General features: G+C 40.7%; 1 protein-coding gene across 5 annotated transcripts in view; it reads right to left on the bottom strand.

The window, feature by feature from the left end:
* Nucleotides 1-1,679: 1,679 nt before the first annotated feature.
* Nucleotides 1,680-11,642, bottom strand: part of RAPGEF6 (Rap guanine nucleotide exchange factor 6) — a 199,644-nt gene continuing 189,681 nt past the window's right edge. For 4 of the 5 annotated variants that reach the window (XM_078067538.1, XM_078067539.1, XM_078067540.1 and 1 more), the window contains 4 exons: nucleotides 11,168-11,396; nucleotides 8,840-9,342; nucleotides 5,899-6,213; nucleotides 1,680-5,237 (listed from right to left, as the gene is read on the bottom strand). In XM_078067538.1, the coding sequence (XP_077923664.1) occupies nucleotides 5,212-5,237; nucleotides 5,899-6,213; nucleotides 8,840-9,342; nucleotides 11,168-11,396 (1,073 nt within the window). In that variant the 3' untranslated portion in view covers nucleotides 1,680-5,211. The remainder of the gene's footprint in view (nucleotides 5,238-5,898; nucleotides 6,214-8,839; nucleotides 9,343-11,167; nucleotides 11,397-11,642) is intronic. The other variant, XM_078067541.1, reaches the window with a different exon arrangement.

Genomic DNA, 11,642 nt, shown 5'->3' with positions numbered 1-11,642 from the left:
ATTATAAAACAACTATATTTCAATATTTTCGCACACATTTTAAAAAAGAACTTAAGACACTTCACCAAAGAGAATATCCAAATGGCCAGTAAGTATTCGAAAAGATTCTTATTTGCATTATTAAGTCATTGTGGAAATTAAAATTAAAACCACAGTTAAGGTACCACATTTGTCACAATGTCTGAAATGAGAAAAATGGAAAATATTAAGTTTGGCAAGGCTGATAGGAGTGTCCCTTCTGTAAACACTGGGAAAAAACAGGCTCACTAAGCTGCTGCAGGGCATGCCCCTGGGGTGGCCAATCCCTCCTGTCTTGGTTTATCAAATGCTTCTGGGGGGATGGGAGGAGGTGGTCCTGAGGTGTCCTTGTGGACTAGCACATCCTTTAATTACCGGTCCCGGGTCGCCAGTGTCAGACAAATACAGTAACGTGTATTACTTTCCTAGGGCTACCATAGCAGATCAGCAGGCCTCGGGTGTCCTAATTAAAACAGGCCGGAAGTCCCAATCAGGGTGTTGTTCAGAGGTGTGAAGGAAGAATCTCGTCTCTCCTAGTTGCTGGTGGCTGCTGTTCTTTCTCTTGTGGCTTCTCCTCTCTGCCATCCTCACGCTGCCTTCTCCACTAGGTCTGTTGTATCTTCATCTCTCCCTTAGAAAGACACTTGTCTTGGCATAAAGGGCTCATCCAGATAATCCACCGTAATCTCATCTCAGAATGCTTCATTACATCTGCAAAGACCCTTTTCTCAAATACAGTAACATTTACAAATTCTAGGGATTAGGGCTAGATGTTTTTAGGTAGCCAGTACTCAACCTACTGCATTTGTGTGTCGGATTTCTAAGTAAAAGAATGAACCAGGGACACTTGTGCAGAGATGGTCAGGGGAAGGACCGGCCTGGGGAAAACCTGGTGTGTGTGCTGGGAGGGGGTTAACAGGGAGGAGGGAGAAGCCTTACCTCTCATGGGAGTAACATGCCCTAGGCACAGAGTGAGGACTGGAAAAATTTTAGGAAGGAATGCTAGAGCAAAATTTCCTCCTCCTTCGCCGAGGTCCTAGGATCTGATCCCCTGAAACTGCTGCATTTCTTGCCACGAGGGGAGCGCTGTGGCAGACCAAGCGAGGTGCCCATTCAACAGCCATTCCTTCCCACTTTTATTCTGGGGCCATCGATGGCTCAGCTAGGAAAGCTCACTTCCCAAGTTTCTTGCATCCACTGGTCATGGGACCCACTTCTGACTAGTGAGATAAAAGCAGAAATATTAAGTGCAGCTTCTGGAAAAGCTGCCGTTTTGCTATAAAAAGGGACACACATTTGCCCTTTTCCCCCTCTGCCCTTCCTGTGAGGCCCAGGTGATGTCGAGCGATGTAAATGCCGCCCTGAGTCCCTGAGAGCACTGTGCACTCACTCACTCAGCCCTGGGCTTTCCTGTTCTGAGAAACAAGCCCAAATGTGGATTAGCCGGTGTTATATAGTTTGTCATCAAACACACTTTTTAAAACCCAAAAAAGGAGATTAAGTATTTTATAGACACTACAAAGTCAAAAATAATTGGATCATTCCTATTTCTCTGGGACCTAAAAAATAAGGCCTTCACACCAATGCTAGCCCCACACTGGCCCTCTTGAGTGACCAGGTGTAATTATTTTATCTGTGTATGAAATAAAGAGCAGAGAAAGTTAATGTAGATTCTTTATTGATTCCACCAATGTATTAGTAGATATGATAATAATAAATGGTACTTTTACATTCTCTTAACCAAAAATATAACAAATATTTACACTCAGTAAAAATACAAAAAGCATACAGAGGCACTGTCTTTCTAAAAGACATAAGTTTAAGAGGTATCAAAAAATAGGAGACAAACATTGCTTGTTACAGGATACTTTACAATCACTGAATTGTGCAGTATAATTGCATTTGATTATTACAACTGTGCAGTTTTGTTTTTTTCTGATAAGCTCACGTTTCAATTTTAAAAGACCAAGTACAACTGCATTCTGTGTATCAAAAATAAAGAAGCCTTAAAAAAGCACAACAAAAGCTAAAGATGAACTGGGGTTCAAGTTTAAATTTGAAAATGTACTGTGACACTTTTTTGAAGATTCATCCCTCTGTTCTAGCCTTTAAGGTAATGCTAAAGGGATACATCTACTTTAATATCACATTTTTTAGAAACAAAATATATCAGAGTAACAATCATTATCATTGTTTTAAGTGTACAAGGAAACGCTTTCTCCTCTTTTTATAGGGAAGAGAACACTTTATAAAAATTAGGTTTGTTCTTGGAAATCCTCATGATTACTGCCACATTTCCGGCCTGGGAGATGCTCAAGGAGGTTATACTGATGAGCACAGTGTGACTTATCACCCTCATGAAAAACCAGTTAAGACTTTTTCCTCCCCAAAGATCAGATTCAAAGTAATCATTTGGAGGAAGAATCTACTACTTAAAACAAATCTTTATGGAAGTATATAGTGGATTTACTAATGGACCAAATCTTTCATTATGAACAAAACTGTTTTGTTGAAACTTATTTGGCAAAACTTTGCACTGTGGATTTAGTGCTTCAGGAAGTCCTGACGGATTCAGAGCTGAGGTGGGATGAGGGCACTAGTCTCTTCAATAAAGTTATAAATTTATAATAAAAACAGAAACAAAAATGGGGGCTTAGAATTGGAGCAAATACAGGTTAAGGCTTCTCTTGTTCTAGTCATGTAACAAACTAAGAGAAGGCAGAAATGTACCCTAAATTAGAATTAAGATATAAAAATCACAATTCCACGCATTTTTAGGGGATACACACAGATCAGACTACAATGCATTTGGCTTCAGTTCCTGCTCACTGTGATCGGCTTACCCCAACACTCACAGTTGGAGCTAGAGGAAAACAAAGGCAGCTACAAGGTGCAGTCAAAATCCCATCCTCTGAATCTGTGCAGGATATTCTCAACACCATTAAGGACAAAGACAGGTAAGGCTCCCATTTGATTTCAAACACCTGCAAATAAACAGATATTGTGCAAACAGCACATTTTTTCTGGGGTAATGGATATAAAATAGAATACCCAAACTTGACAAAAAAGGGGATTATAACAGAAGTATCTTTCATTTTCTTTGTTTTGCCCTGGACATGAAAACACTACTACGGTCAATCAGTGAAGGGACTTTTTTTTGTGATCAGAGGACCAGTGTTTATAGGTTAAATCACTACAGTGTGACTTTCAAACCAGGGCTTTTGATCCAGGCCATTTTCCATGTCAATGGAACAAGAAAGCTATAGAGCCAATTAGCCTCACTCTAACACACCTGGAGGGTGGATTTTTAAGGCTTTAAGTTTCAAATTCATGGGTTTTTTTTTTTGCCCAAAGGAATTTTTCAGATAAGCTATTTTTCCTAAAATGAAGAGAGAGTCATTTTGATGGAAAAGACAGACTAGTGCCATTGACCACTCAGAAATGATTTACGATTTTAAAATGAAGGGGATGAGGGGTAGGGCGGGCGCCTAGCTGGCTCAGTTGGTAGAGCACGTGACTCTTTATCTCAGGGTCACAAGTTCAAGCCCCATGTAGGGCATGGAGCCTACTATTAAAAAAAAAAAAATGAAGACAGGGAGAAAGAGAGGGAAGAAATAGCTAGGGAAAAATGAGAACAAACTCTCGAAAAGGGAAATCACAAACCAGCTAAACCCTATAAATTCACATATGGACAACCATTCAGAAGTAAACCCATCTTGGCTCCATGTTAATCTGGGTAGTGCACATGAATGGCTTTGGCTTTTTTTTCTTTCTTTCTTTCTTTTTTTTTTTTGGTAGTCATCACAGAAGATTATTAAGCTCTCACATTTACATTAAAAAATAATAAATTTAAACTTAAGATATAGAAAACACTGTATTTAATTAGTAAAAATACGGAAAGTCTAGGTCATCCAGTAAACAGTCACTGAAATTTTAATTAAATACTTGGGAGCGCCATGCCCAAAAGGCTGTTAAAAATATGTATCTCTTTCCTCTCAAGGGCTAAACTGAGAACCAAGAGAGAATCATTTCCCAGCTCCTCTGTCCCCCCTAAAATTTTCAACCACTTATCCCCTCGGTGTGCTCGTGAGCTTTCTTGCAGGCAGCTGGGGGCTGCAGGGTTGCTCCGTGTTGAACACAGCCTCATGCTGAGATGGGGTGCAGGGGCGGCTGCAGAACATACATGCAGATGAATTCATCTCCAATGTTACACAACAATAATTACATTTCCTTTTTAAAAAAGAACTCCACATTTGAGCAGTGAAAAATTTTTGTTTTGGGTTTCTGCAGAACTCTCCTGAACTCATTTCCTACTTAATGGATTTATACTTTTAGTTAGATCCAGCATGACTTTCACTTTAGAAAGGACTGGTATACATGTTTTTTAAGATAAAATTTCATTCTTTGGAGATGAGGGTGGCTACCCACCCAATCACAGCCTCCCTGTCCCCAAGGACGGATAAGAAACCCCGTGGCAGCTTCATTTGGCCTTCCAAATCAGCTGACTACAGTATCTTCCTTCCTGACTCCTCAACCACAAAGGGCTTCCTATCCCACTCAAATGGAGACCGACCCTACATTGCACTGTGCTACAGATCACGTTCATCTCTGTACAGATTAAGTATCATCCTGTAAAGATGACTTCAGTCTGGTCAGACCAGAGACAGTTTAATGGCCTCAAACATAAACATCCGCTCATGACAGCTCCCCAAAACAAAGAAAACCACAAAACTTCAAATAATAAGTTACTTTTCAAATACACAAGAATATCCTTGGTATTGGCAGACATTTTTGAATTTGTCCGTTAACCCAAGCTATGGCTTGGAAAGACTACTAAACTACTATCTTAAAAATAACTTGTTAAAGAAAAATCTATACTGATATACATAGGGAGGACTCTGAGTTTGAACCTGTTCTAGTAACTGTGGTCCCAAGGCAGGTCTGGTGTGCGAAGTGAAGACTGGTTTCCAGGCACAACATCCATAGCTGAGGAAACTCTGCATCTGCAAGGATTCAATAAGAGGAAGCATGATTCGGGGCTAGGTAATTGCTCAGAGCACAGGGAACGAGACCTCTGGGTCAGCAGCGGCGGCAAGCTGTTCGTTGGCAACAACGGCCTGCGGAATCATGAGGTGCTTCTGCCCACTCCTTCCTCGACGGCTTTCGGTAAACTTCAAGCGGGTCCTCCAAAGCTTACACTGCTGAGACCTGTTCATTTTCTGAAAACAGTAAGGACACCATTAAGTGGTAGATGAGGCTTATTAATGAAGATCAACTTAAAATCTAGTCACCTGCTTAGAAAATTAGTCACTCTCAACAAAGAAATCCTCTGAAATACCCCATCAAGGCCCAGATTTTATTACAACATTATGAGTGCTGATGGCACTGCGGACTGACAGACGGCAATGCCCTAACCGCTTCCTCGTTGCTTCATTACTGCTTGAAGGGATAGAATTTCATTTGTTTTTAATAAAGCTGCCCCAGCTGCAGTCAGTCAAGAGTTCCACTGGTAAGAGGAGCTATACCAACAGCACGATTTCAGGTAATCAGGCCCTTTGAAGTTTTCATGCCTTAACGTAAGACGCAGCTCTGCTAAGGTCAAGTGCCTTTTCTCAAAATGACTGTTTCAGACTGAGCTGCTGTTGGTCAGATAGAAGAAGACCCTATGTGATCAGGAAGAAGGGTACTGGGCACACAGAAACATGCAGGTTACTCCATTTAAAATATACACCATCATACTGAGGAATTTCTTTTTTTTTAACAGAGATTGCTAAGGCATTTAAAAGTAAACATTAATGACTATATGAAATAACAGAGTAAACACCAATTCATGTATTCAGCAATTCATTTAAGACCCATTAAGGTAGTTTGTCAACATACCATCTGCTTCGCTATCTGCATCAGTCACATCTGCTAGTTTAGGATGGGACGGCTGCAAAATATGCCTCTGAGGCTGAGTTACAATCCTCGATGGAACACAGGCCACGGGGCTGCTACCGAGAGAAGCTGGTGGCCGTCTAGAGAGGCTGTCATGCATCATCTTTGACCTCTGCACTGCCACACTATAATCTGGAGGTTTTAGGTGTAGGTAGGGTCCTTCCTTTAGGTCCGCTAAAGAAATCCCCATGTATCCTGGAGGAGTGGGAGGTGGCTCCCTATACCTATCCTCCTTCTTGGGTGAGGTGACACAGTACACTGGCATGAAAAACAAGCAATGGAAATGTTAATGGAAAATGTAAGAAATGAAAAAAAAAAACATACTGAAACTTATTACAATGACAAAAGAGAACTCAAAAATAGACTAAACGAATATATTTGAATACAGTGACAGCAGATTAAAAACATAATATTTAAAACTTATTATTTAAACTTGTTTTTCAAACACATAAATCACATTAGGTCTTATAAACAAAACTAGAGTGACAGAGGGAGTTGAAAGAAGGGGCACGGTGACAAAGCTCTCCTCTGCAGTGGAGCCCCCCCAATTCAGAGACGGCTGCCTGGCTCTTCAAGGACACCAGCCCCGGGGACGACATGGTCAGAGACATTCTATGTTCTGCTGACGGGGAGGATTTTCGCAGAAATGACATCTGGACTGTCCACCCTGAACCTGAGACACGAACCACCGCTTTACGGCAATCCTGCGGAAACTACCTGTCGGTCCTGGCATATCAACAACATGAACTTCCCGGGTACAGAGGACCTAATTCCTTCAAGGACCTACTGCTAACTTCTGATCTGTGACCAAGTGAAAAAGAAAAAAAAAAAAAAAGCCATAATTTTAGGAAATCCATCTTAAATTTCCGTGATTTTCAGTGCACATTCAAAATAATCGTGACTTTAAAAAAAATGTGACTCAGAATCCTTTTCCCTAAGTTTGTAGACCATGAGACAAAGGCAAAGTTTCAAAAAGCTTCAGAAATAGGTTAAAGAAAGCGGAAGTTCCATGAAATTAAGACCAATTCCCAGGACCTAAGGGACAAACGGCTCTGACGACCTTGCTGATGTAACTTTTAAAACACAAACACAACCTACATATAGGCAGAATAAATTAAGAAGGACCACTGATGGGGCACCTGGGTGGTTCCATCGTTAAGCGTCTGCCTTCGGCTCAGGTCATGATCCCAGGGTCCTGAGATCGAGCCCCGCATCAGGCTCCCTGCTCTGCGGGAAGCCTGCTTCTCCCTCTCCCACTCCCCCTGCTTATGTTCCCTCTCTCTTGCTGTGTCTCTGTCAAATAAATAAATAAAATCTTTAAAAAAAAAAAAAAGGACCATTGATAATTCTAATGATAACTCCTTTTTTACACAACCAGGTTGGTCCATACCGAAATTTCTACAACTGTACCAGCAAAATCTGCATGGAGTATAAGGTCCTAAAGGATTTCCATTCCCACCTGAGAGGATGGGGCAGGGACAGGATGGAGAAGTCAGCAAGACCAGTAAGGCAAGAATGAAGAATTTAAGCCCAGAGTCATCTATAAATGAAATCAAAGATTTTTAAAAATCTAGTTTCCTAACTGGACAGGAGATTAATTTCATATCCTTGCACACACATGTTTAGATACCCATATAACAGTTACCCAGAAGGATTTAATAAAAAAATCCTTGGAAAAAAAAATAACAAGCTAAAAATCCCAATCTATAATGCAATTTGACAAGTAAAAATGTACTATAAATGTGCTATAAAAATCAGCACATATTTTAGTAATTTTTTTTTTTTTTTAAGATTTTATTTACTCATTTGAGACACAGAGATAGAGAGAGAGAGCATGAGCAGGGAGAGAGGCAGAGGGAGAAGCACCTCCCCGCTGAGCCAGGAGCCCGATGTGGGGCTCGATCCCAGGACCCTGGGATCATGACCCGAGCCGAAGGCAGATGCCTAACCATCTGAGCCACCCAGGCGCCCCAGTAATTTTTTTTTTTAAGATTTTATTATTTATTTGAGAGAGAGAATGAGAGAGAGAGAGAGCACATGAGAGGGAGGAGGGTCAGAGGGAGAAGCAGACTCCCTGCCGAGCAGTGAGCCCGATGCGGGACTCGATCCTGGGACTCCAGGATCATGACCTGAGCCGAAGGCAGTCGCTTAACCAACTGAGTCACCCAGGGACCCACAGTTTTAGTAATTTAAATTGACTTCATGAATATGTTATACAGGTGATTCAAAGTACAGTCATTCCATATAAATAGAAAAGCAGGGGCTATTATATCTAAATATTTATGTAATTCAATGAAGAAATGAAAAAAATGTACTTGATGGCTAAATACTAAAAGAATACATACAACAAAAAAGCTGTGTGTGGTCAGAATGGAACCTACAACAGGAGTTGGCATACCCATGACGTGTACTAGGAGGACATACTGAAAAATATTTTGGACTTCCTTTTTTATCACAATGTTCCTCACTTTTATTACTTAAAAATGTCAGATTCAAAGTTTCTACCATGTATACACAGCAATTGTGGTCCAAACAATTTATGAGGTGACAAAGAGAATAATCCCTTTGTTAGGACTGCATAGTAATACAATCTTTCCTTGATGAACCAAAGAGATCTCAAAAACAAAACACAAATGAAACTGTTACCTTAATTAATTACCTTCATACCAGCCCTTTCATTTTAATAGGCTTGAATACCTGCCCCCAAACCCTTGAGAAATCATCAACTTTTTGAAAATAACTTGTTTGTAGAGGGCAGGAAGAGAGGCTGGAGTGAGAGAAGAAATATTTCCAAGAGTAAAATTTTGGGCCAAGATATCCCAATGCCACTTTTTGCCACTTAATCTCTAAATTCCACAGATACGACAGAGAACAAAGAACTTACCAATCAGGCCCTTTTCTGTACTTGAAGTAACAGTTTTGTAAACTGGGTCAGTGCCATCCTTGGGGTCCAAGCCTTCAGAGGACTCAGGTGCGATGCTCTCCAACACTCTCCGTTTAACAGTCCCGTAGTTTGGTTCATGTGTATCAGACAGAGAACTGGAGGAGGCCCAACTCTGTCTCATCTGATTAGCCTCTAGGTTTCCTTTACACTGACCACAAGTTCTAGAGCAGCCTTTAGGGCAGGAATAGGGCTCACAGTCAGGGGGTTCAACTTCAGCAATGGGGCCATCCAAATGGGTATGTCGATAAGAGTTCAAAAAATCCCAGCCTTTTGGGTTTGGAAGGCTTTGGAAGTTGTCATGGGAGCTGCTTGAACAGGAAGTCCAACTTCCACGACCACTATCTGCTGCTTCTAAAATGACGTGCTCATGAGAAATCTCTTCATTACTCATAGAAGAGGAGACAGCTAAACTCTTGACGAGAGATGGCTTTGACAATGTCCACCTAAAAAATTGGGGATACACTTAAGTTAAAAGTAATTTACTGGCTTACTGGAAAAACGTTCTGTCCAATCCAAGTATTACTGCCTACAAAAGACTACAGAACATGCATCATAAGTGTTCAATGCCAAAATAATCTTGTGAAAAAAAAATGACACTGTAATCAATTAATCTCCATTCCTATTAATGTTCATACTTAGCTAGAAACATACATGGAAGAAACTCAAATACTTAAGCCAAGTTACCTCAGAAATTTTCTTGAATTGATTTTAAATGAAAATGAAAAATGAGGTTTGAAATGAATAAAATTAAGCATACATTTTCATTCTTGGTCAACATATTGCTAGACTCTACATGGATACAGAATAAAGAATTCTCAACTACATGTTCTCAACCATGTTTGGTTTTTCAATGTAACTCTGAGGTTAGCCTAATACAGTCCCAAGTAAACAGTAACTTCTCCAACCAACTAACAACTGTAAAATGAATATTATTATTTATAGCAGGGGCCCCCAAATTAGGGTTCAGGGGCCAAATTCAGCCAATGGCATGATGTGGAGCAATAGCATGTATGGAGCAAAGCATGGTATTTTACATTTTAAAGAGTTTAAACAAAACAAAAATATTCCAAAGAATTTGAGAGTGAGAAAAATGTACTCTGCAAAGCCCGAAATGTTTACGATCGGCCCTTTACCCTCCTTGTCCCCTGCCGCCCCCCCACCAACAAAAAAAAAGCTTACGAACCTTTCATTTACAATATAGAGCAGGTGTGGGCAAACTACAGGCCAAGGCCAAATCTGACCCTTAGCCTATTTTTGTAAATAAAATTTTATCGGGACACAGAATGCCCATTTGTTTATGAGCTGTACTGTCTAAGGCTGTTTCAGAGCAAAAATGGTAGGGTTGAGCAGTTGCAACACAGAATTCATGACCTGCAAAGTCTGACATTATTTAGTATTTAACTTTTAGAGAAAGGTTGGCTGACTCTTGGTCTAGAAAATCATAGTTTAAAAACCTTTACAAATTTGCTAATAATTCACTCTATCCTAATTTTTTCATATTAAAGAATACCAGATTTAACAATCATTTTAGAATCAATTTTCTCAAAGATTTCCATATTGCCTGATTCTAAATAGAAATTTACAGTTAACTTTGTGGACTTCTGCTAGCTGATAATTCTTACTCCCTAAATCACACTTTCAGATCAGGGACTGACCCCTACTCCCCCAACCTGTCTACAATGGGTACAGCACTGGGAACACCTCCCATTACACAATCTTTTTGAGCATTCTCTAACTTACTAGCCACAACACAAGAACCACATCCTCCTAACTATAGCAGACTCACTGTGAGCTCTTATTAAACTGAAAACATACATGACAGAAAGTTACTTAAATTCATTTTTTCTTTCCTTTTTTTTTCAAAGATTTTATTAATTCATGAGAGACACGGGGGCGGGGGGCAGAGGCAGAGAGAGAGAAGCAGGTTCCCTGCTGAGCAGGGAGCTCAACGTGGGACTCGATCCCAGGACTTCGGGAACATGACCTGAGCTGAAGGCAAATGCTCAACCATCTGAGCCACCCAGGTGCCCGAAAGTCACTTAAATTCAGTAAATACTTTAAAAATGAACACCCATTCATCTTTCAAACTAGTACTTATTTGCATACTCAAGACAGAAGATGCATGCTTGGCCCTCATATTATTTTATGGATCCCCTTGCAACCACCCCATGGGGACAGGGGTATCATCTAAGGGCAAGCTGGGGAGCACAGCTTGCAGCGGCCACTTGGCTTGGGTTTTGTGGTGTGAACAGGGGCAACTATATTTACCCAGGGCCAAGTTGAGTATGATCTCCTATCCCTGAGGAGTGTTCTGTCTTTTCCAAAGGCCCAGTGGACTCAGGGACCGCCACAACCTGTGAAGAACACCGTTCGTCCTGCAGAGCTGTAGACATGGAGTCAACAGAACAATTGCTCACGATGCTGGATCGTGAAGAAATTTCACTATGGCTGGAGTCAGACAAGTTGTCAGATTTAGCTGACGGTGTAAGTGTATAACCTAAACGAGAGAAAACAAGTGATTAAACTACAAAACAAGGAATCAGGGAGGGGTATGTGGTCAGGGAGAAGATGAAGAACAACAAGAGAGTAAGTAGCAATCTCATTTTCCATCCGTGTAGATATAATGATGCCAATTTCCTATACACATTCCCCTACATATCCACTCATCCACCTACCTATACTGTACCAACCCGACTCCAAATTCAAGCAATACAAAGTCAAAATCCAGTATTACTGAGGACAC

Source organism: Halichoerus grypus, chromosome 2, assembly GCF_964656455.1.
Source record: "Halichoerus grypus chromosome 2, mHalGry1.hap1.1, whole genome shotgun sequence".
Classification (NCBI taxonomy): domain Eukaryota; kingdom Metazoa; phylum Chordata; class Mammalia; order Carnivora; family Phocidae; genus Halichoerus; species Halichoerus grypus.
The sequence above is the reverse complement of the archived record's forward strand: the minus strand, read 5'-3'. Positions and strand labels throughout refer to the sequence as shown.